This window comes from Carlito syrichta, unplaced genomic scaffold, assembly GCF_000164805.1.
Source record: "Carlito syrichta isolate Samal-C Ts95f unplaced genomic scaffold, Tarsius_syrichta-2.0.1 Scaffold308179, whole genome shotgun sequence".
Classification (NCBI taxonomy): Eukaryota; Metazoa; Chordata; class Mammalia; order Primates; family Tarsiidae; genus Carlito; species Carlito syrichta.
In genome coordinates, this window is record NW_007252275.1 from 114,078 (window position 1) to 140,600 (window position 26,523).

General features: G+C 38.1%; 1 protein-coding gene across 1 annotated transcript in view; it reads left to right on the forward strand.

The window, feature by feature from the left end:
* Positions 1-25,933, forward strand: part of LOC103267580 (guanine nucleotide exchange factor VAV3-like) — a 112,866-nt gene extending 86,933 nt beyond the window's left edge. The window contains exons 18-20 of the mRNA XM_008065168.2: positions 5,466-5,491; positions 10,229-10,274; positions 25,305-25,933. Coding sequence (XP_008063359.2) covers positions 5,466-5,491; positions 10,229-10,274; positions 25,305-25,393 — 161 coding nt within the window. The 3' untranslated portion in view covers positions 25,394-25,933. The remainder of the gene's footprint in view (positions 1-5,465; positions 5,492-10,228; positions 10,275-25,304) is intronic.
* Positions 25,934-26,523: the final 590 nt, after the last annotated feature.

Sequence of the window (26,523 nt, forward strand, 5' to 3'; positions counted from 1 at the left end):
AGCCTTTGTGGACATGATACACCCTCCCTAAACTACCACCACCACTATAATATATGACTAAGCCCCTTTGTTCTCCTTACCCTGACATTGATCAATATAGCTTGCTTTGTATCCGCTCAGTTTAAACAAAGAAGGGAACATTGGAAGGCAGATATTGCTGGAGCAGACGACTTTGGTTTAATGCATCTTTTCCTTTAGAGGGAATGCAAGCCTCAGCTGCTCTAATATTTAACTGAAGCAGATCCCCATTTGCTTATCTGTTTAATCGCTCTTTTATCTAGGTCAGCTGCTGCTCCTGCTCTGGTGGTAGCTACTTCTAATTGGAAGGAGGCTGCTTTTGTATCCTAGTAGTGTGTAACTGCAAGATTGCTACCTAGAACCTGCCCCCCAAATTGGTATCTGAACTGTGCTCCATTATAAATCATATTGTGTGTGTTAGCATAAAAGATAAGCTTTCAGGATGCAATTTGATTTCAGCCTTCTACCGCTAGGCATCTTTTCACATTACTTTGGTTTGAACTGAGGGCTTGATCATTGATTTCATGACTAAAAATGACTTTGGTTCTGCTTAGTATGACTTAAAACCTTTTTGTATACATCAGTCCTCTTTTTAAGTGATCAAGGCAATTTTATACTCAAATATAGTTATTGTTTCCATCTATTTGGATCAGTTTAATGATACATTAATAATTATTAAAGTGAATTGGAATCTGTTGTAGGGTTGGATTACTGTTAGAGTTCCTGAAAAGACTTGAAATCAGAATCACTTTCCAAGTATTATTTATAGTTTGTGATTTGCTTTTTTTTTTCCTTTGCAAAACATTGCTGTAGATCTGAATGGTGAACACAACATTTGTGCAACTTTCTCTGAAATTTGATCAGCCCAAATGTCTTTTAGTTTTATTGCTTCTGTAGCGTGTTAGTCATGATAACAAGATACTTTCAAAAACTATACTGGTAATTACTTTTCTGTAGCCCCTTTGGACACAAATGATCTTACTGGACATTGATTTGTTTAGCCTTAAGAAATAGAACTTCAGATAAGACGCAAAGCAAATTGTGTAATAATGTAGGAACGGAGAGCCACTTGTATTGGAGAAACAAAGAAAATGGGACTGAATTTTATATTTAAACAAGTGAATTAAACGATGTGAGTCTAAAGCCTCAGTGAGAATCATTTCTCTTGCACAAATATGCACACTGAGTTCTTGCTGGCATTGAAGACAGAGTTCTGCGAGGCTCCATGTACCTCAGCAACACCACTTCTCTGAATTACATTAAACCAGTTGGGGCATGATGAAAGAATGCAAGGTATAAACCCCTCGAGGGCCTGTGAGTCACCATCTAGAAAGGTTCTTGAAAGGGTAAGAACATTTTGTAGTTTGATCAATAGGTGCCGAAAAGTAGGCTGCAGGGTAAAGATAAGTTGAGGATTAAAAACTTTTGGAAACTTAAAAGAATTTAATTACTATACTAAGAAAGTTCCCGAGAGAGAGAGAGAGAGAGAGAGAGAGAGAGAGAGAGAGAGAGAGAGAGAGAGAGAAACTGAGAGAGAGAGAGACTGAGACTTTTTATGTCTCAACCAGCAACCAACCTTTCTTATAGGTCAGAATTCAACCAGAGTAGATTTAATGATAACCAACCCTTATTATCCCACACTATGGCACACACACAGTTTTTGCAGAGATCCTAGTGACCACCATAGTAGTTTTAGGTAACACCATGAGGAAGCAAAGGATGGGGTTGCAGGCTTCAAAATTAGAGCAACTTTCCTGTCAAATCCTTCATAGAAAAAGGTGGTTAGTCTATTTTTCCAGCCAGAACAAACTTTTACTTTGAAGGTGCATGCAATAATGCGGCAATTGGGGTTTCTTCCCTCTTATTACTGTTATTTTAGTGTAAGTGAACAAACTCTTCTGTCAATGTGGTTATAAAGATTTGGGTTGTGTTTGTACAGGAGGAAGTCAGTGTCATGAAATGACCCCTCTTGCAAGAACAAAGGTGTAAGTAAGGGAGCCTGGCTAAGAATTTATGAATTCAGGGCAGATTCTAGGAGTTATTGCTACTCCTCTGGCTTTTGCCTTAGCCCTTAGATAATTTACAGAGCCCCACCATGAGACATGACTCAATAAAAACTGAGACTTCTGAGAGCTACTGTGTATGAGGCACACCCTGTGTGAGCAGAACTGAGCCAAGTCCATGGAAGCAAGGGACCTCTGTTGGGGATAGCCGACTGGATGGGGTAGCTATGATGACAGAGAGAGATGGCAAGGAAAGGCAGAGGAAGCCCCGCTTAGCGACTCGTACCCTTGGAGTTGAACTTGTATCCAGCACAAAGCCCCTTCTCCATGTTTCTTTTCTGGGTTACAAAGAAGAGGCTTTGTGTAGAGTGATTCTCAGGGCTTGCAATGAGAATTAAGAGGAAAGCTCATTCTATTGAGATACCAAGGAAAGAAAGCAGAGACCATGACAAGGGGCAGAATGAAGGGGGGAGAGTTGCGTAAGGGATCAGCCAAGTCTGGTCTGTTGCTCGCTTTGCTCTAGCGCCGTCGGTGCCCCTCATGGGCCTCCCTCCCTCTTGCCAAGAGCTAGCCAGAAGCCTATACAACAAGATTTAAAGAGCCTGTAAATGTGGGTCTTCTGTTCCCGGGTCTGCTCCTTGGGTGAAAAGGTGCAAGTGTCTGCCTGGCTAGATGACCTCCTTCGACACCATTGTTTCCTCTTCCTGGGGATTGCCAGGAGGACCCTCACAACAACTGCTGACACATAGTATTATCATAGGTTTTGTGCCACAGATAACACCATTAAAACGTGTTGTAAAAGATCTGCTTCACAAGGACACAAAAACACTTCTATGCAAAGAATCAGAAAAAAATACGTTTGAATTGAAATTCAGGTGCACACTCATTTATAAGCACCGAACCCCAAAGAGCTGAGGTTTCCCCCACCATTCCACTGATACACAGAGGTCATTCATCAAAGCTTTCCTCAGTCTCCTTGATGGAAAACTTAAAGTTTCCTCCTGTTTGGTGCTTTTTGCAGTGCTTCCCAGTTCAGGCTTTCACTCTTAAGTCACCAGAATTCTGGCACCTATGGCTCTTTCTGGCAAACCAGTGAAACAGGTATCACAGTTGCTCTGTGAGGAACCCAAGTTCATCTAACCTGGGTTCTAAGTCTGGGCCAACCAAATGGTACTCGACCCTCTTCCCAAACCAGCCCTTTGAGAAAATCTTCCTTCTGAAACATTTCATGCTTCAAATGGGGAGCAAAAAAAAGAAGTGAAACAGCTTTTTGTCCAGAAATTCTCCTTTGCAAAGGTTGATTTTAGGCCTAACAGAGATGCCTTCGTAGAAAGAAGTTATCTATGAGAGCCAAGGTGATGGGGTTTGAAATTGACAAAGAGATGCGGACTTAGCTTTTTCTCCAGAAAGGTGACTTTCTGCCCAGGGATCTTCCATTTCCATTAATCAGAAGTAGTCCTTTAAAAAAAAAAGCTGTTGAGAAAAGAAAAAATACAAACTTACCTCCTGTTCCATGCCCCAGGCAGTCTCCTTGTGTAAAGCAATCTGTGGCAGCTAGTCAAGTGTCCTGGTAGGAGTTTTCCCCTTGAACTCTGGCTGTGAAACTTCTTAGAATCTCTTAAAGCAACATCTTACAGAGCTCCCATTTAGGCCTGCCCTTTCTCTCCTGATCTCTCTCTCCATTTCATCTTCTCAGATTCTCCTTTAGAGGGTCATTTTCGAAGAGAAAAAGGCAAGGGGGACCCAAAAAAATCAGAAATTATTTTTTTGGGGGGCGGGCCCCTTGTACTACAGGCTTCCCCCTCTAGGTAAGTGTTCTAGAAACCCTTATCAGTGTACCTGCTAGTATTGTTGTGAGAGGCTGCATTTGGCTCCAGTTAATTTTTTTTGGAGATTCTTTCAGTGTGTTTGCTCATTTCATAATGGTTGATGTACAGGCACACCTGACCATGAGCTGGGTGTTCAGCCATTTTTGACCAAACATGGCATGACCCCCATGTGCCATCTTCCCTATTCTCCTGGTCTCACCCTGAGCAACTTTGTTTTGTTTCCCTGGATGAAAAAAGTCCTCAAAGGGAAATGTTTTGTTGCCGTGGAAGAGGCAAAACAAAAAACGGCAGAAGCACTAAAAGGAATCAACATGGACAAGTTTAGAAACTGTTTTGAGCAGTGGAAAAAGTGTCTTGATAGGTGTATTGCATCAAACAGAGAATATTTGGAAGGCAACTGAAATTTTTTGAGTCGGAGTCTCACTCTGTTGCTCAGGCTGGAATGCAGTGGTACACTCACGGCCACTGCAGCCTCAACCTGCTGAGCTCAGGCAATCCTTCCACCTCATCCTTCCACCTCAGCCTTCCAAGTAGCTGGAACCACAGGCACACGTCACCACACTCGGCTAATTTTTTTATTTATTGTAGAGACGAGGTCTCACCAAGTTGCCCAGGCTGGTCTTAAACCCCTGGGTTTAGGCAATCTTCTCACTTTGGCCTCCCAAAGTGCTGGGATTACAGGCTTGAGCCACCGCACCCGGCCAGAAGTTTAAGCATGTAAGAATAAATACATGATTTTTGATAAATCCTGGGTTTTTTGTGGGGGTCTTCTCTCGTTTAGGCATTGAATTGAAGTGATGAGGGGTTTCCCCTTAGTCTGGAGAAGTTAGAGCATGTATAGGTGTTCTGGCTATGGGAAAAGGAAGCAAAAATGCTACCCACCAGTTTTTCCATGTGTATGCAGTGTGCTTTCACCTTCAGAGATCTTGTTGACTTGATGGTCCCAGGGCCCTTATAACTGTTAGCCATTTTCAGGACCTAAAATGAAATAAAGGGATGGTTTTCCTACATAGAGAGAGATAGACTTAGGAGGAAGGAAAATTGGCATTAGAATCAAATTCTAACCATTTCTTTTTTGAAAAAATTTCTATCTTTAAATCAAACTATATTCCTCCCAAAATTAAAAATAAGAGTTCTGGCCACTTAATGAAAAACAAGTCTTATGGAATGTTGTACTGTGTTAAATTTGCAATTGTTATAAATAGTCAGTGTGCAATACCTTTGTTAACTATTTTTTTCAATTCTTAAAACAAGGTATGTTGAAAGCAAGGTTGAATGTAGCTTTCTCTCATGCATATAAATTTAGTTCAAGCCCCTGTTTTAAGGAGCTTTATGTGGTTGAACTGACACTGCTTAATAAACAATTGAAAAAGTTAAGCATAACCTAGAAGTCATTTAAAACTGTGAGTCACTTTCCTGACAAGCCAATAAGGTAAGAGAACCAGGGTTGCAAAATAATTACTAGCCCAGCCTGAGGGACCCTGGAAATATATTACAGGTATCAGTTAAGAAAACAAAGCAGTGGTGTTTTACCACTTTGCAGAGAGCAGGCTAAGGTTGCTAACCTAACAAAATAACTTTACACTGACAATGCCAATTTTCACATTTGTTTCAGAACAAGGAACGCTCAAACTACCTGAGGTAAGTTTAACATTTAAAATTTTTTAATGTAACTTTTGCATTTCAAGTTGTTTGCTAACTTAACCGGGCTTGAGCTTTTACAACGATAAGTTTGCTTTTTTAAGATGAGTAAAAAGAGACAGAAACAGGGAGAAGCCAAGTGCTTGTGGTGAAATGCATAAGCTAAATTAAAGGAATTTTCCTAGTCTCTGTCTGAAGAGCTTAGGTAGAGGGAAAATGTGGATATTTAGCACAGAGGGAAGGGTGATTCTCATCCCAGGAAGTTGGTGGACGTGTCTCCTGTCATGAAATGTTGCTACCTGACATTTGCCAGTACTGAAAAATTCTAATGTTGTTCATCTAAGACTATGGTTTCTTGTTTCTGGTAGTTTTCCATTTGAGCACAAACATGATTAATATCGTGTCCTACTGATCAAATCAAGATCTGATAACATTTCCTTTTGTTTGAACACAGAGTCTAACTCCTAATGGTTCAGGAGTATGTGATCCCTGTTACTTCTCAGAGTAAAGTTACCTAAAAAAAAATACAAAAGAATAAAAAACATCACAGATCCCAGAAAACCATTGCCTTCAACCAAAAGAAACAGATTTCTCACCTGACTCAGTAAAAGTGACCATAGCAAAACATTTTTTAAAAAAACATAGCAGAGAAATATAAAATATAAAATGCGTGTGATTCATTATGTGAAAAGTAATCTGAGAATTTCAGAACACTAGAATGACAAACATTGCTTAGATTTTAACATCTAGCAATATTATTTCTCTTTAAAAGTAATGTAATACTGGTTTGCTTTTAGTAAGCTAGCGTTTATGCAGATGGTAAAAATAATGAAAAGTATGGCAAGGTGTCATTTTAGAGACCCTTCTTTCAACGTTTTTACTTAAGCGCATCATTTGTACACATACTTTTCAAGAGTGAGAGTTGAGGAAGCTCCTATTATATGCACCTATTTAGTGTATCAGTTGTCTGTATTTTAGAATCTAGAGACTAGATCAAGGAACGCATGAAAAGGTACTGAAAAAAAAGTCCCCCAAAAAACAAGCCACACAGGTTCATTTAGGGCTAAAATAAATTAACCTAAAATTTCCTTTAGTGTTTCATCGACAGATAAGTTATCTCATCAGGGTTGTCTATCAGGATTCTTCCAGCAGGGCTGACTTGCAAACGAGTTTTCTTTCACTTTCTCACGCCATTATGTTACTGAGACAGACACCTTGTAGAGCTCTGAACTTTTAACTCGGTGTTATTTGACATTTATCCTTTTAGGTAGATGTATTATTTTTTCCAAGGAAGTTGGTTCCATTTTATTCTAATGAAGTAACATGAAGTGGGTGTGTTTACAGAAAGAAGGTGTGCTAATAAGAAGTGGTTAATAATTTTCACATGATAGTAAATAATTCTCACAGGTACTTTAATACTCTTAAAATGACATGTAAGCCTATTATGAAATGAATTCATTTTCACATTGATTTTTAAAAATATAGCATCAGTTTTTAGTGACTTAACTTTTGAATAAAATAAGTATAATTTTTATTTCCTGGGGGAGTATGCTAGTAATCTCTACTTTGGATGGAGAATTATAGTAAGCTCTTATACTGGCCAACCCACTTGGAAACTTTAGTTAAAGAAGAAGCATAGCAAAAGAATATTGAGAAGCATCTTTCATTTCATACCAGGTGGGTTCACCTCTGAGACAAATGCTTACAAGATGCTCAGGAGTCTTCCTATAAGTCAGCAGTGAAGCCCTGTGTAAGCTCTGGGGTTTTTATTTTCCCCATTCACTTGAGGACCTTCTTTTTCTCTGTGTACCAGTTTATAGTCCTCTTCTGTTTCCCTTTCAATAACTGTGATTGGGACTTGTTTATTTTTACTTTTGCACTTCATTCTCAAGGCAGGTCAGTTTTTAATGGCCTCAGGATATATGGGTGTCTGTAACTACACCTGGGATGTTCACCTCACCTTCCCTTCTGGAGTGAAACTTCAGAAAACCCCTCTGGCTCCAAGAAGTTTATCATGCACATCTATTTAGCCATTCCATAGGTTAAAACAAGCAGAAGAACCAAAGTCAACTTCCATAGAGCAAATGAATCTTTGCTTGTTTTCTTGGTAATCAAGAGAGAATTTGACTTTTTTTTTTACCTGAAAGGGGAAAGAAGAGGGAGAGATTCTTGGATGATAAAAAAATTTTTTAAAAGAGAAAGACAAAGTAATAGGTAGCAAAACAAATTAACTACCAAGTGCTTATAAAATGAGGTTGGTTTGTTTCCTCCTTTTAGAGAGTCAAAGGAGATTGAGACGTTTCTGAGGGCTGATTCTTTTGGTGTTGTTGGACCTTAACCAAGAGCTCCTGGGGTGGCTGTTAGATGTGTCCTCCTTTGCTTCCCCTTCCTTTGCCTGCTGAGGACAAAGGCCTGTCTAGCTCTGTCCCAGGTTTTTGAGAATGTAGATCGGGGAAAGGGGAGTGTACAGACAGAGACTACAGAATGACAGTTGAAATTTGCATTGTAATGTTGTTCAAAATATGTTCTGCTAAACATATATAAAATACTTCTTAGGTTCTTTTAAAGAGTAAAAAAAATCTTAAACTCTCCAAATGCACCTGGTCTAAGGAGCTGAAACTCTCCCCTATATTGTTTACTTCTTACAAATGCCAGATCATAGCTTATTTCACTGCCCTTCCTTCCTGTAGAAATGTTTCTGTTTTTAGGGCAATGATTTTCAGTGACTTTTCAGGGGAAAGAACCTAAAACATAAGTAGTAAGGCTTTAACATAGTAGAAAAATTTTTTCTTTGGACGAAGTTAAAACATTCAATCAAAATACCATGAAGTTAGTAATAATATGAAGAAGTGATCACTTAATCCTTACCATGTGGCAAGAGGGCTTCCAAGCACTTGACATAAATTAATTAATTTAATTCACCACAAACCCTATGGAGTAGGTGCTAATATCATCTCCATTTTATAGATGAGAAAACTGAAGCACAGAGACGTAAACTAACTTGCTCGTGACCAACCAAATGACAGGGTCAGAATTTGAACTTAGGTATCCTTATTCTGGATTCCATATGCTGAATACATGCAATGTGTTGTTTATTTTAATCCTGAATTCAAGATAATATAGAATTTCTCTTAAAGGTTTAATTTCTTTAAAGGTTTCACATTTTAAATTTAGTTTCTAAATAGTACTAGTTTTGGATTCTAGAACTGACCAAAAGACTGTATTCCTTCCCTGCCTTCCCAGCACTTTGCTATAGAAGGTGTAAGATCAGTAGAAAAACAGTTTCTGTTGACACTAAGGGGGGCGTCAGATGTGGAGGATGTACGAAATATCAGCAAGATGCTCATCTTATATATTATCCTGTTGAAAATATTGTCAATGTTGTTGTGCAATGCTCCTTTTATAGCGAGTTCCCCAAAATTAGACAACTTCAGGCCAAAATGTGTTTTTCTTGAAAGCAGTGTTCTTTCGTGTTGTCAGACATGACTCTGTAACTTTGTGCCTGTTCTTTATTGTGCCTTGGCTACCAAGAAGTCCCAAGCACCATTTTCTCTCACTCACAGTGTCTGTCATCGTGTGTCCAGTGCCACAGTTGGTCTTGCTCAGCAGAGCTTCAATGCTGCTTTTAATGTTCCTGTTAGTCCTTTACAAATCCATGTTGAAAGTAGTTGGGGTAAAGCCCCAAATTACATTTTTTCAATCTCTGTAACCTGCTTTCACCTGAGGTCCCTGAGAGTCTGCTGGATGTGACTTTGAGGCCCTTAGGGAGGCTGAAAAACTCCATTTCACCCATTTATCTTATGAATAAAAACAGAGGGAACCCTGAGAAAAATCCATGGCAAACGCGTGCTTAGCATGGCTGAGTGTGTTCTGATTGAAACCTAGCTTCCACACACAGGTATAGACCCCAACACACACAAAAATAATATTGTTGTTGTGAAAGTCTAGGTTGTGTGATAGTCACAGACTCAGCATTTCTTCCAGTGGTATAATAAAAAGTGAATTCAAGCTCTTCTTAATTAGTGAGATTACTATAGTTACTAGGTGGGACTGCGTTGAAGCCTGATGAAATCAAATGGGTAACCATGCATTTTCAAAGATTTAAAATCTCTTTTGCATCTCATCTGTAAGTTTTGCAATGAGCAATTTTTCTTGTAAAGTATTCAGATACAATTGGTCCATAATTAAGACACCATTATCATGTAAGTGTTTACTAAAATCAGAGCTTCAGATCTTTGTTTTAAGGTTGTATACCTTCTTTATTCTCTGGTCTGTCAGGCCCCATAAATAGCTGAGTTAGAGTTTTAGGAGTTTGGTTTCAGGCTATTGCTCATATCTTTGCTGGGAACATTTTCCAACGAAGAATGGCTGCCTGGGCTTTGTTCTACCGTAGTGACTATAACTTAAAAACAAAAAAATACACCAAAAAAAACCAAAACAAAACATTTTGAGTTACATATCTAGAGCTGGCAAGTAAAAAGATTTCTTTTTCTCAGTGTTATCAGTGGCTTACCAAGTGTAATGACGTTCAAGTGGAAGACATTAGAAAAACAAAAATAGAAAAGGTCGAATTGAAAAGCAAACTTTCAAACCATGTTTTGATCAAATTTAGTCAGACTTCTAATTGGAAAAAAGTGCAGCATTCACTGAGCTTGTGAAGTGTCAGAAGCAATATAATTTAATAGTGCAAAATCACCAACTCGTCTTTGTTTTGCCTTGTTTTACTTCTCTGCACAGAAACGGACCAATGGACTCCGAAGAACTCCCAGACCGGTGGATCCAGGTGTGTTTCTGATTAAACATTCTATAATTATGACTTCAGTTAAGTGATTTTGAAAGTGTATGGGAATTGCTGTTGAAAGTTGAGTATTTCATTGGCCTTTGTTCCTCACAGTCTGGTGTATAATGTGTGACCAGGAGGCCAGGGTCTAAAGTGTAAATACTTCACATGGCTCACTCCTGCCACCACCAGCAGTTGAACTGGTTATTTGCTTCCCGAACAGCCTTGGGGTGCCTAGTTAATGCTCACTGATCTGGCACCCTCCCCCTCTTCCCTCCTAAATTTGGAAAGAATGTCAACCAGCTAGCTGGCACCTAAAAACCATCCTTTTCTGAGTGAGCAGTACAGAGCATGAATCAGACAACTGGTACCCTCCCCATTTGAGAAAATGGCTTCATCCTAGATCGACACTATTTTATAAAAGAAACATGGTTTTTAGGACTTCGTGAACAACTTTCAGCTCTGGAGACCAATTATTTGCAGAAAATATTCAGTGTTTTCCATGTAACATTGTGAGGCTTGCCCTGCCATGTTATTAGTGTAAGTCCATTTTTTCATCCATTATGCAATGCTTCCAGTTTAATGACCCGGGATTTTGTTATGAATGTGATCCTTTTATTGTGAGTAAAATGTAGGTATTCATAGCTAAAAGAGTCCCAATATATGAACTGGATAATAAATCAAGTGGCATATGAACTACAGAGCAGCCTTGCTGGAAAATAATCTGGATTATGTGTTTTGTTTTCTCATCATAAGCAGTGTTCACTAAGTTGTAAAGGTTAGTTTTCAAAGCATTATAGCTTATAACTGAAACCACACCCAAGGTAACCATGCCAGTTTATGAGCTGTTAGAGATTTACAAGAGCTTTGTTGCCTCTGGCTAGAAATTGCCTCACTTGTGTCCTGAGATCAGTTTAAACCTTTTAACTACAGAACAAAATGAGGCCATTAAAAAATAGGAGTTCTGGCTTACTTTTTAATATTCCTAACTTTCCCAAGACAATACTTTCAGAAGAGGACTCTGCAATAATATATAGAAGTGACTTCCTCTGTTCTATTTAGTAAGAATGTATGACTGTGAACATCATATTTTTTCTCTTATTTCCTTTGTTATAGTATTTCTATTTCAGACAATTAGCTAACGTTTGTAAACGTTGTTTTTTAATTTTTTTTCTCCTGTGGGCATTTTTATTTCTTCTACTGGCTCCCAGGGAAATGCATTTCTCTATTTCTAGTAGTGTGTTGGTAGGAACACATTTGACTCTTAATAACTTCCTTTATAGCCAACATTTTCTAGTCTCTCTTAGATTATTTAAAGGAAAGTATAGTAAACTCACAGATTGTAAACATGGCAAGTAGACCAATCATAAAAGAAACCTTTTTCACTTTATCCAGCGGTGATGGCCTTGTGGATATGTAACTTTTCTGGTGTTTCAACTTATCCAGCTTTACTTTATGAAGAATAAACTTACAAAAGTAATGCTGTTACAAGTTACATTTGTAAGAATATATATGTAATAGTCTTCTATTAGGTATAATGAATATATGAGTGCTTTTCTCATTTTTCCACATTTTTATTAAAAAACAAGCAAAAACTGAAACCGAGTAGTTCATGATCTTATCTGTGGAAGCTGCTGATGTGGTAACACCTATTTCTCCCTGTAGCTATCTTTTGATGTAGCCTTGAATCATGTATTTAAAGTTGCTTGACTTTTACATTCTGCCTCCTCCTGCTGTCAAGTGACAAAGCTTCTTTGTTCAAAGTTAACCCTTGCTTGATGATCATACTGCCTTGATCTTTATGTGGTTATTGTTTAGCAGATCTTCACCCAAGATGTTTAAACAAGGGATTTAAAGAAGCAGAATTGAGTCTGCATGGGCAAACCGCTTGGCGCATTATTTGCTGCTAGTGCTTTAACTAAGGAAAGTTCTTTGATGTTTTTTCTCGTATAGCTAATTTAGTTCTCATCTTCAAGTGCCAATAATACACTGACTGCTTCTAGAGCCCCATTTAGGGCGGCTTATAGAAAACACTGATTAAACAGTTTGGGAGGCCGGATGTAACCACTTTATCAGGTCCAAATTTCAGAATCATATATAAAGGTAAATTATCTGTCTTCTCCTTAGATCTTTTGTATTAGAAAGGAAGTTAGTGCATGGTTCTGTGCGTACTAGGTGTTTCATAAGTATTTGTTACATGAATGGCTGAATGGCTGTAGCCTATTTCTGTATGCATTGACTCTCTTGCTTTTTAAATTCCTCCTGCTGGTGTACTAATGAACACGGCATAGCCTGGTGGTGGAAAGAATGGCTCCGAGCCATGTTGCCTGGGCTTGGGACCGGACTTCGCTGTTGACTTGCTGTTTGACCTTCAGCAGTCTGCCTTCTGTCTGTGCTGTAGTTTCTTTATTTGTAAAAGGAGACTAATAATAGTATTTACCTTACACAGTTGTTGTGAACATTACATGAGTTAGTACATATGGAGTGGGGAGGGAAGGATGCAGAGGGACACAAAGTCACCTATGGGTACAATGTGCACAGGTGGTGGTGGGGGGCACTTAAAGCCCAGTCCCAAAACTATTTGTACCCCCCCAAAGATATTGAAACAAAAATATATGTGAAGTACTTTTTTTTTTGGAAAGCAGGATTTATTGAGAGGGCAGAAAGACTTCCACAGTGGGAGGGGACCCGAAGGGGTTGCCCAAAAATACACGTCAAGTACTTTTAAGAGTGCTCAGTAAGTAAATGCTGATGGTAGCAATGACTATACTAACTAGTTTGTACTAGAGCATTTTCCTTAATATTGGACATTTTGTCATGTGAAAGAGAATTAATAATATGTGCTTGTTATTTCTTTGCAAATGTACCCTGAATTTTATGTTGAATTTCCATTGAGGCAAGAAGTTATACAAGCACAGTCATTTTCAGATTTACCATTATTCTCTTCTTACCTAGTGGTTTTCATGATCTTTTGCTTGTCTTTACTAATAAACACAACCAATAGTTATGGCTGAGAGGATTTGGTAACATTATTGTTGTTTGTGATTGCAGCAAAGAAACAAAGAAATAAAACTCCCAAGACTAAAGATGTGCACTGTGGAGTTTATTCAAATTCAAGACAAATGTGAGCTGTAGGTTTGCACTGGAGCTTGTTAGCACATTTATAATGCTCACCCTGTATTAATAATTGGGGATAATCTTTATAGACAATATTTGCACATGTCTTTGCTCTTTAGTTTATTTTTTTCTTGTCTTCTATTGTGAGCTAAGAAATTTATCAACTTATAATCTTGACTGCTTTTATAAATACAGTAATGTGTTAGATGCAAATTCTTTTCAATTTCTTAAATATAGCAGGGTATTTTCATCAGCTTGTACTTTTCTTCCTGAGACAGATGTTGGTATCGAGAAAATAACACTTGTAACAGACAGATCAATTATTTCAGGAACACAGAGGTGCTAGGCCTTTTTCAAGAACATGAGATCATAAATCTCAAGAAAATCTGAGCACTGGTGTAATATTTTTCACCTAAAGTGGCACTCAAGGTCAAAGTTACCAATTAAATTTTAATACTGAGCCTTAAAAATTTCCTTCTGTCTAAGTATAGGAACTACAAGATTTATTTCAGTTTGCAGGTAGCAATTCTGTATACCAGGGCATGTATTCTTTTCACTGAGTCTATGTTTTTGGATCAGTGCAAATTATCTTATTTGTGGAAGTCATGGCATCCTGTATTGAAGTCCACAGTCACTAGCTTTTCAAAAATTCAGGTTATTGTTCTGTGTTATACTGCCTAAAGATGAGATGGAGTAGATGGAAAAATGTTTAGGCAGCTTACTCCCTTTCTGATCTTATGTTACTCTTGGCTTTGTGATAACCTTGACTAGTAAATGAATAGACAATGGTGTAATTGATAAGAGTCTTTTCCTGACAATTCTTGCTTCTCATAAGCTCACGGTCCTACTCTTGATTACAAAGACATGCATATGACTTAAAAGCACTGCCTTTCTTATTCACCAAGGAGATATCTTACTGTTTCTTAGCAGAGACATTTTTGAAGATGGTCACTTTGTCTTTCAGGTGGATAAGAGTGTTATAGAACGTCATTTTTATTTGTTCCTGGAGGAAGAAAGGAATCCAAGAAATCTTTTTTTCATTGCTAACTTTATTTCTTACATGACATTAAGCACAGCAATGTCATTAATTGTAAAACATGGCCCCTCTCCACAGGGAATTAATATTCTACCTAGGGAAGGAATAGGTGCAGACACAAAGTTTTGGATGCATAAATGCATGCATATAAATGTACATAAATGCATGCATATAAATGTACATGTAAAATATTTTAATATTATGTACTGTTTTATATATGGATCAGTTATTGCATGGCATAGTATCTTAAAAACAATTAGTGAATGGTCTGCCGACGCAGTGGCTCACACCTGTCCCCCCAGCACTTTGGGAGAGACAGGAGGATCATCTGAGAGTTCGAGACCAGCCTGGGCAACATAGTGAGACCTCATCTTTACAAAAAATTAGCTGGGTGTGGTGGAACACACATGCTGTACCAGCTACTCAGGAGGCTGAGGTGGGAGAATCACTTGAGCCCAAGGGTTTGAGCCTGTGGTAAGCCATGATCATGCCACTGCACTCCAGCCTGGGCAATAGAGTGAGACTTTGAGTCAAAAAGCAAAAAAACATCCATCAAGCAAACAAACAAAAACTAGTGAATGGTTTGATAAATATGCAAAAAGGTCTATAATTACACAGTATATGCAAAAAAGCAACATGAATTGTAAAGACTAGCAAATGTGGGCTCAAATTGCTTTTCAAGCTGGATTATGTATAGATGCTTTCATTTATATAAATAAAAATTTTATTATGCTTGTTTATTATATTGAATTATAATTTAATACAATTTTTCTTAGTGTTTTAATTTGAGTATTGCTGAATTCATTCCAAATCTAAGCAAAATTGTTGATTTCCTTTAGATTTGCTTTTTAAATGTAGTATCAGTATGCCCAATAGACACATTTTATATCTTAATTTTTAAATAGAAAACATTGATAAAAAAAATGGCAACCCAGTATTTTTAAAAGCACTGACTAAAAATGTATTTTCTGTTTAACAAGGGAGAACGCATATTCTTCAAGGTTTTAGTAAATGAGCTTTTGTCTACAATAAATAAGTAATAAAGTTTCCATAGATTATAATATTTCCATATTAATCAGCAAAACCTGCTTCTGTCTTTTCTATCACCTCCAAAACTAATTTCTCATCAAATATAAATCCTAATCTAAATATTGGTAGCATAATTGTAAATGTGTAAAAATGTATTTCACATTGAAAGAAATGAACTTGAAAAAACTGGGACAGTAAACCCAGTGATTAAGATTCATTGCAGAGAGATGAGAAATCCAAGCTGTGAACAAGAGCGAGGAACATGCTCTGGTTTTTAAAATAGCTGATTTTTTTTTCAAGCTTCTATTAAACTGTGGGCAGTAGACTAGTTTTGCACTAAGGCAGTTGATCTAGTAGTTATTTTCAGGACTACCTTTCTAGTTCCCTTTACCAGGATAACAGATTTCTGAAATGAGTGCTGCAGTCCCTTGCTGGCAGCTTTTTTTGGTTTGAGAAGGATCTCTTTCTCCCTTTCAAGGCTCATTCCAGGTTCACAAAGGCTGGCTACCGCTGCTGTCTGGCAGGTCTGTGCACGCCTCGCCAAGCCAGCCTTTCACACTGCTCAGGTGCCTTCAGAATCGGAACAAAGGTGAGGCGGATATCCAAAGACACGCGGGGTGCTTTCAGGTGGGAGACACAGCGTCAGGCATATGGTTATTGAAAAAAACACTTGGATTACAATTTTCAGAACCACTTCTGGGCCACCTGCGTACCTCTAACAATTTGTTACTGTTGTAATTATGTCTTTAGAAGATAAAGCATCTATCTATGAAATATTTAGAAAGAAATTCTGAAAAGGGAGTCTTAAACCTAGTGAGCTCCTTAGCACACATATCATCAATAAATTGTTCCTTACCTGGAGAATCAGACGTGGCCTGGGCTTCCTTTCCCGTCTCTATGGCCATACTAGTCGAATACTACACCATTTCAAGAAAAGAAGATGATGCCATGTAATGCTAAGTAGACAAAGACTCTTCAGAAATTTCTTCTGGGCCAGCAAACTTTGAGAGCAAAGTAATCTTGTTTCAGAGCTTAGGTCTGAAATAACTTAAATGAAAGCAGCCAGTTGGGACCAAACATCTTGACTTCCAGTGCCAATATTTGGTGCAAGTGACATCCAGCTGATATCAGGAGAGAACATTGATAAGGAGTAATCCTCAATATAACTTATGATCTTATTTAAACTTCAGTCCTATATACAAATAGAAAGATTATCACTTCAATTAGAACATGGAAGTGCAGTTTGTGCAATTTCTGTCAAAATGATTCATATTGACAATGCTATCTTTTATTCAAGTCAAGTTGACTTTTAAAATTTTAAAATTTTAATTTGAATGAAAAGAAAAGTTCATGCTACTTTTTAAAAATTGCTTTTGCAGATCATTTTTCTTGTGAGACTAATTCTTTTTTTTCTGTATAGATATAAGAAACATATGAAAGCATCTTTACCTTTGAGGAACTTGGAATTTTGTTAGATAAGACATACAGACATGACATACCAAACAGTAATACTGTGTAGTATATGATAGACCACCCAGGTGGTTTAGGTTATGAATGGTGAAGTTGATATGGGAGAATTTTTTCAACTGAAGAAAGACACAGGAAAAGGAACAAAATATCTAACAAAAAAGGAACAAAATATCTAACAAATACATCAGTAAAAGTAAATGTACTAGAACGACAAATGTTTAAATGAAGTTATCAATCTGTTACCAGGTGTGGGTCAGTTCAGTTCTTTATCAACCAGTATGCTTTTGTTTACCAAGTGACATATACCCATTTCAGACTAGTTTAAGAAAATAAAAAAGGCAGGGATTTACTGGCTTAGGTAATGAGGAAGTCCAGAGTGTTTTGGCTTCAGGTATAGTTGGATCCAGGGGCTCAACTATTATCACCAGGGTTTAATGTCTCTTTGTGTCTCCGTTCTTTCTCTTCTGCTGACTTCCTGTCAACAGGCATGTCAGGCAGGTCAGTCTCATTTGGAGGCAAAATTGTCCCCTAGCAGCTTTCTGTGTACATTGTCCCCACAACTGGTGAACCCAGAGAAAACAGAATACTTTACTCTCAGTGAATCTAGCAAAAATTCCCAGGAGGGCTTCAGGTGGCCTGGTCAGACCTTGAACTCATCCCTTAAGTGATCACTGCGGCCGGAGTGCCCTGTGATTGGCCAGCCTGGCTTCTGTGGCCACTTCCAAAATGGGGCATAGGGTTGACCCAGCCTGTTTACGTTAAGTTTGTTGTCTATAATTCTCTATTTACAAAAGAATGGGGGAGGTGAAAGAGAAGTTTGGTTTACCAGATTTTAATAGACATCTGTCATTGTGTGCAACAATGTTCAGACAGATTTATCCTTGGACACCATGGCTGGGGTTTTCTCCTCCCTACCTTGTTCCTTTCCTCATTTGTAGGCTCTTCTATTTGATTGTTTTCTGAGATCAGAGTAGGTTGATCTGTGCCTAAAATAGGAACTGGAGATTACCAGCAGAGGCTCATCCCAGCTGGTAGCTTTTGTTTGCAGTGATTCCCAAGAAGACATCCATTTTCTTGCCACGGAATTGACATTCTTGCAGCCTGTCATTGCACCTAAAATATCAAGCTGATATTCTGCTTTGATTGCAGGTGCTGTTTCCAGACAGTGACCATCACTTGTCCCAGTATTACCTACTCCTATATTCATACAGATTGGTTTATTAGATTAGAGAGTTGAAGAGACAGGACATAACACAGCATATTTTGTGGGGACAAGAGGGAAGGAAGGTGCCTTCCCTGCTGGGAGGGTCAGGGTGCAAATGTTGGAGAGACAGAGAACGTAATTCTTGAGACACTAAGTTGAGGCCACAGCCTGCTTCTGTGGCAATAAAGGAGTGAAGAGGAAAGAAAGATGAGGAAAGATTCTTTTTAGTGTTGCCAGTATTAGGCAATTTCAGGTATGTGAGCACTTTTAATTTCCAGAGGCAGCCCTGTGCAGTGGCTAAGACGGAGGGCATTGCAGTGGTATGGATCTGTGTCCTAAACTTCCACTTCCTAGTTGTATAATCTTGGACAAGTAAACCTGCTTTATCACCTCTAAAATTGGGGCAAAGGTAGCAGCCATCTCCTAAAATCATTATGAAGATTAAATGAGATAAGGGTTAAAGTTTTTATCCACAAAGCTTAGTCATAGTATGTGCGCTGTCAATGGTGATGGCAGTGATGGTTATTACTCAAACATATACATACCTGCTTAGTTTTCTATGGCCACTTTACAAGTTACCATACATTTAGCACCTTAAAACAACACACATGTATTATCTCACAGTTCCTGTAACTTAGAAATTTGGCAATGGTTTAGCTGAATTCTTTGCTTCAGGGTTTTTCTGAAGTTCTGACTTAAGATATTGGCCTGGGATAGATTTCATCTACAGCTCAACTGAGGAAGGATCTACTTCCAAATTCACTTCCATCATTGTTAGCAGGATTCCATTAATTGGGGCTATTGAACTGAGGGCCTTACGACCAGGCACACTGTTGGCCAGAGGCTGGTCCTCAGTTCTTTGCTACACAAACCTCCCCAACGTGGATGCTTGCTTCATCAGAATATGCGAACCAAGAAGCACATAGAGTTTCCTAGCAAGATGGAAATTAAAATCATATTTAACACCATCACAGAAGCAGCATCCTATGACTTTTGGGGTGTTCTTTTTTTTCTTTTAAAGATGTGGGGTGCAATTCAGGATTAGGTATAGAAGTAGTCATTATACAGGAAAGTTTAGGCCTCCCTTTGGTCCTCACTTGCCTGATTTGAGATCAGGTACCCTTATTGATGTTGTTTTGCCCCCCACCACTAGAGCAATATCCCGCTACTGCCAATCTTTTTCTTATAGTATTATGGTAAAAGTTCAGGGTCCGCTTATGAGTGAGAACATGTGGTACTCTGTTCTTTGTTTCTGTGATAGATCACTGAGTATGATAGACTCTAAATCCATCCAAGTTGCTATGAAGTCCATGTTTGTCCTTCTTTATGGCTGTAAAATATTCCATCTTGTATGTGTACCACTTTTTTTTTTTATCCAATCCGGTTTCAGTGGGCAGCATGGTTGGTTCCATGTTTTTGCTATTGTGAGTAGTGCTTCAATAAACATGTGTGTGCAGGTATATTGTGTTCTGTTGGTTAGTTGGAAGTCACAAGTCCTATATACACTCAAGGAAGGAGAGTGAGTAAGCATATGAATTCCGGGAGGCAGGGATCATTGGGGTTTTTCAGCAGAGGGAACCAATTCACCCAAGGTCGCACAGTGCCTCATGGGTGCCTAACTTAATTGCAGTATAGTTAGCTTCAGAGACCTAATCCTTTCAGACATCTGTGTACCTTTCTTTGGACAGAGAAAAGCTTATTTTCTGAGGTCTAGCTGTATAGTTCAGTGGAAATTCGCAGTGGGATCTGGTTTATTTTGCAGAGTTCATTAGTGGCTGCTGTTCCCAAGCAGATTTATGGGTGATTTTATTTTATGCATTGTTAATTTTGAAAATGTTAATCTGAAATTGCTACAGTATTTCAATTAATTTGGGCGATTAAAACTTAGCACCAGAAGAATCCCTAACAGAAGATAAAGCAGCTAATTAGAGGTTCAGAAACAAACAACTGTAGACACTGGCACTGAAACGTGGTGGGTGGCTGACACCCAGCAGAACTCACTCTACTTAACAGTTTTGAAATTAAAAGAATAATTTCTGGCAGTCCAAATATTAAACTCAAATGCATTTAAAAAATGAATTTTTTAAAAAGCTATCTTAAGGAGTTAACTATTTAATTTAATGCATAAGTTTCAAATATTGGGCAGTTCTGAAAACTGCCTCAGATTGCTTTGCAGTGTTGTCTTTTGGATAACTATAACAATGACAGAAATACAGTAGGAATTTGTTGTCCAAGTATTATTTAAAGGTGCAACAGCATATACTTTTTTAAATGTATAACAGTTGACCTTCCTTGATAGAGTTTTATATTTTAAAAAGTTTATTCTAAAAAATTCAGAAAATATAAGGTATAGAAAGTTCTGGAAAAGTTGCCTATGATCCTCTCACTCGGATAAACAGCCCTTGTATGTTTATATTCTGTTATACGTTTTCTTCCTGGCCCCACTTTTCTTGTATGTAGTCACATGTTTACCAGTTGCCTGTATTTGCAATTTTATACTCTCCTTTTTTTTTTCTTTGAGTTGGAACCTTACTCCTTTGTCTAGACTGGAGTGCAGGGCACGCACACTCAAGGCCACCCCAGCGTTGACCTTCTGGGCTCAGGTGATCCTTTTGCCTCAGCCTTCCAAGTAGCCGGAACTACAGACGCGCACTACCATGCCCGGCTCATTTTTGATTTATCATAGAGACGAGGTCTCGCCAAGTTGCCCAGGTGGATCTCGAACCCGCGGGCTCAGGCCATCCACTCGCTTCGGCCTCCCAAAGTGCTGGGATTACAGACTGAGCCACTGAGCATATTTGTGTATTCATTTGTTCGTTCAACCATTTGACCAGTGTGCAGACTCAGTGTTAAGTATACGAGAATGACAAAACGTGTTTTCTCTTGTACAGCACGCAGTGTCATGAAGCCAAGGAAATAGTGAAAATTTGAGATCAGGGAAATGTAGGGGCTGTGCTTAAAAGAGGCACAGAACAGGAAATGAAGTCTAAGCAGAAACCCACAGGCTTGACAGCGTCAATGGAGACCCTGGGTTGCAGGCAGGGAGACAACTCCAGGAAGGGCCCTGCGTGGGAGAAACACAGGATGTTTGGAGATGGAGAGGAAACCAAGGTACTATCTTTGTGGGTCCAAGTCAAGGACTTTGACTTTATTCTGAAGTGCAGGTTGAGCCTTGGAAGGATTTTAACCAAAGGAGTGACATGGTCAACTTGGACTGATTGAAAAGATCATCCTACTCATACTGTCAATGGTATCTTGAGTCATTAAATACTCTTCAAAAGAATAGGAAGTGGTTTTAGTATAATTTATTGTTGGACATCAGTCTTTCTAACTTTCGTTATTATAAATACTACTTTGAGGTGCATCTGGGCATGGACATAGTTGTCCATATCACTGATTATTACTTAGGAATGGTGCTATAGATGTATAATTTCTGGGTCAAAGCATGTAAATGTCTAGATTCTGGATATATATGTTGCCAAATTAGAACTATTACATTGAATTATATTCTACCATTATTGATGTGAGAGAATATGTCTTATTCTATGCCTACCAATGCTGTATTATTCTTTTTGCTCTAAGTCACTTGATAAAAAAAGAAAGGTATCTTATTATTCATACCATAGTAGTTCATATCATAATGTGAACCTAGCTGATTTTTAGTGAGATAGATTTTTTTGCTGTTTATTGGCTATTTGTGCCATTTGTCTGTGAATTATCTGTCATGCTTTCCCTATTTTTAATTCAAGCTTTAGTGCTTTTCTAAATTATTTGTAAGGAAAAAAAAATATAAATAAGTGCTATCAACACTATCATATTTATTGAAAATATGTTAAATGTTTTTCCTTTTTTTTTGAGTTGGAATCTCACTCTGTCACCCAGATTGGAGTGCTGTGGCCGCTCCCGGCCACTGCAGCCTCGACCTGCTGGGCTCTGGTGATCCTTCCGCCTCAACCTTCCAAGTAGCTGGAACTACAGGCGTGTGCTACCATGCCCGGCTAATTTTTTATTTATTGTAGAGATGAGGTCTCTCCAAGTTGCCCAGGCGAGTCTTGAACCCATGGGCTCAGGCAATAAATATTTTTTCTAACTTGTTTTTATATAAGGTTTTAAATTTTAAAGTGATCAAAGTTATTGATATATTATTTATAGTCTCTTTTACTGTTTTATGCTTGGAAAGTTTTTCCTCCTCTGAATTCTGTTGAATAAGTACTTCTAATTTTATTGTTTAATTTTTGTAGCATTTAATCATGTAACATATCTATTTAAGTCATAACTTATTTTATATAAAGAATAGATTTCAATTATGTGAGCAGTTCCAACATGTACACCAAAATGTTTTTCAGGATTTATGCTACAATATTTTATAAAATTTATTTTTTTTATATGTTGGGTAACAACCACATTCCATTGTGTAGCTTTTATTTTGTACTTTATACACAGTTTGTTAAAATCATAAATCATCTTGTGCAAAATATGTCACAATACATAAGTTCTGTGTAGGTAGTGAGAAAATTACATTTTAAGGAAATATAAATACTTAATATTAAAATAATCAGGTGTTTTTGAAAAATATGACAGTCTAAGGCTGCCTTCCCCAAAACTTTTTGGAAGTAGGAAGAATAACACATCATGGCTATGCCTTTGTTTTTTGTTTTTTTTTGATTGAGAGCCTCACTCTGTCGCCCAGGATGGAGTGCAGTGGCACGCTTATAGCCACCACAGTCTCAACGTGTTGGGCTCAGGTGATCCTTCCGCTTCAGCCTTCCAAGTAGCTGGAACTACAGGTGTGTGCCACCAAGCCTGGCTAAATTTTTGATTTATTGTAGAGTTGAGGTCTCGCCAAGTTACCCAGGCTGGTCTCAAGCCTGTGGGCTCAAGCACTCCTCTCAACTCAGCCTCCCAAAGTGCTGGGATTATAGGCATGAGCCATCACGCCTGACCATGGCTATGCCTTTTGAATTCAAAACCGCTCTTCCTGTCGTTGTTTCTTCTCTTTGTACGTATTCATCTTCCTTAATTTTATAAATCTTTCTCATCTTAATTGATTCAGCTGCCCCTGGGGCTGAAACTAGACCTATTATTTTAAAAGTTCTTTAAAATAATAATTTTAATAATTTTTCATCAGATTAAGAAAATTTCAACTTCTACTCCATTTGAAATATTCAGTAGATATTTCTTCATTTCAAAAAGTGTCTAAGCTTTAGATCTCTAATTTGGGAAGTTTTATGTGTTAGATGTTTACTAAATAGACTTTCTTGGGGAGGTCTGTTGTAAGCAGGTAGAATAACACCTTGGGTTTCCTGCCTGGCATATTGTTTTTTATGATCGATTCAGAGAACATGCTTCTGGATGTCCAGATATTAACATTGTGTGTGTATCTTCCTATTATTTTAAATGGCTCAACAAAATCACGTGATGCCTTCCATTCACGACGGAACATTCCTTCTTGAGACTAAGAATTGACCTGCCAGTTTGCTTACAGCACCTCAGCAGGATTCAGTAGCTGAAAGATGAAAATATCCTGTATTTCTCCATCACCACCTAGCATTATGTTCTAATATAGCTTTTCATTCCCAGAGGGAGAAACTTGCCATTTCCAAAAAAAAAAAAAAAAAAAAATAATGTAATGCCATGCTTTGGGGATCCCATATTTAAATACTTTGTGCATTTTCCATTTAAATTCAAGCAATATCCAAGAACAGAATCTGGCCGATGATTTTGAGAAAACGAAATGGCAACACCTTCTTGGAATCTCAAACTGTGCAAGGATGTTTTTTGCTAGCAAAACAGGAAGAAATGGGAAAAAAGCATATGGACTCAGGTTGAGCATATGATGTATTTTCAACTTGACTCGGCACTTTACTCATATTTGTAGCGTGACTTAAAATTAGTTGTGGTGAAGCGTTTAGATTTGAGGGAGGGAAAAAAAATTCCCTATCTGGGACTAAATCAACATTTGTGGCATCTCATCAATCGCTGCCTTATGTAATGGCTTTCCCTACCTAAAGAGAAGCTACAGGGATGAGAAAAGTTTATAATATGAATGCCAAGTGCAGATCTTGCCTCTCCCGAAAGGAGTTCATTAATCATCATCGAAACACAAGAACAAACATACTTCACGTCTCTTGCCAATTTTTTTCAATAACATTTCTGAAAGGCAAAGAAAAATTTTTTTTATCTTCATTTGAAAAGGTTTTAATTTGGCTGTTATTTAGTTTGTGACAATGTTATATAAATTTAACGTGTTCTGAGAATGCCTGTACTGAGGATAGAGAAACAGAGTGTATTGGTTAAGAGTTTGGGTCTCTGGATTAAAGCAATCAGAATCTAGATTCTTGGCTCTGCTACCTGCTGCCTGTGTGGGCTTCATATATGCAAAACTCCTCAAACATAGTGCTTGGCACAGGGTGACTGACCAATAACCAGTGATGGAAAATCTTACACTGGTAGGAAGCAGTATGGACATGAAGCTTGAAAACGTGGTTTCCAGTACAGGCTGCAGTGTAAATCTCAGGGCAATTTAATAAGCCTTGGTTTTCTAATCTGTAAAATGGGAATGAAAATACTTGCCTTACCTATATCACAGGATTATCCTGTGGCACAAACAGCATAACATACTGCTTTAATCAAGATAAAAAAACTGAACCTGGCCATGGCATGCCAGATCATATAATAAAATAAAAAATAAATGCCACGCTGTAGAATCTGTTTTATTTTGCATGTATCTCAGATTCTCAATGGTAAGGTTATTTGGGTGACCAGTACATAGTTTTGATTATATTTTAGGGCCAGCCATTTTGTTTCTACATCTTCTATGCAGCTTTTTATGAACATTTACTGCTCTTTCTTTGAAATCCTGTCTTTACATCTTTTTTCTGTCTTCTAATGTAAAAAACTATTTACAAATAAGAAAAATTCATGAGTAATACAGCACCTCACCAATAGATAAAAGGAATGAGAACCTAAAAAAATGAATACATACAAGAAAACAGGCACACCAATTTAGACTATCATAAATGGGGGGAAAAACCTGATGTGCAAGAAAAGAAAGCTCTAGTCTATCTTTGTTTATGACCGTCGGCTCCCAAGTATCAGAGGTAGGGAGAGGGAGCCTTGGTGAAATATCCAGGCACTATTGAAAATGTGTTGATGACTTACTTGTCCCCACGGGAAGATATGCCCTTTCCTGTTCGTTTCTTCATTTCTTTGGCGCCTGCTATTAGAAGCATTGTAAAAAGCCAAAAGAAGAACAAGAAATTCTAAGGACGTTGTAGAAGATGCAGCCTTGGGGCTTTGGAAAATCACAGGAGACAGGCAGGGTCAGTGTCCAGCAACAATAGCTGGGGAATCTCTTTTTGTCCCCCTTTATACAGGGAAGGATAAAGAAGAGATCACATGGACATTTAGTAAGGTTTAGCTCATTTTCTAATTCAAAGTAGTTTGGAAAGAGGAGTTTGAGCAGGTAGAATAGCAGGAGTTTTTTGTAAGGTGAAACAGAATGAAAGTGCAAGCAAAAATTTTTCTGCCTTCAGTTTTAAAGAACACCAGCCTAACTCGTTTTTCTTTTTTCCCTGTGTTCTTTCTGACCTTCTTATCAGCTCTTGATTTTCTCCCTTGGGCATTTTCTCCATATAGTCAGAGCTGACTCCCTCAGAAATCCTGAACCCCACATTATATTGCGAAAGCACTGAAGAGAATTCAAAAATAAACATGTTGAGATACGTAGCTCGGGAACTGTCACAGGATACTTCTGTAAGAAGACACTGCCAGCTAGAAGCCAAAATAAAGTAAAATTCCATTTAACGTGTGGCAGTCCAAATTGCAGGTCTCACTTAAAAGTATAAACTAAAGTGAATATTAGGCATTAGGAATTCCTGCTGAACCTCCTGCATTCACTTGACAATAGCTGTTTCTAGAATTGTCATGTCCCTCCTCTCTGCATGAGCATAGTTCCTGGGACCATGCCTGTGGTCTCCTCTCTCCTCAAGGCAGAAAAAAATGAATGGTTTGCTAATCTCTCATTCTATACATCTTATTGTGCTCCACAGCTGCCATTTCTCATATGTTTGATTCATCTGTCTATCAGCACATTGATGGAGTAACCATGGTGTTAATAACAGAGCGGCATTTACTCGTGTACTGGACTTTTACGGACATTATCATTAATTTTCACAACAGAATCTATATAAGCGATATTGTGCCCGGTTTAGAGATGAGGAAGTGACACTAAGAGTTTAAGATGTGTCCAAATTCAAGTCATAAACACTTAAGTAATAAACTCTGAAGCTGAGCTTTTAACCAAATCCTTACAAACATTTCTGTATGTGTTTCTGTAACCCACAACAGCGTTATATGTTTTTAGCTAATTTAGGAGTCTTGATTGGGAGATTTAT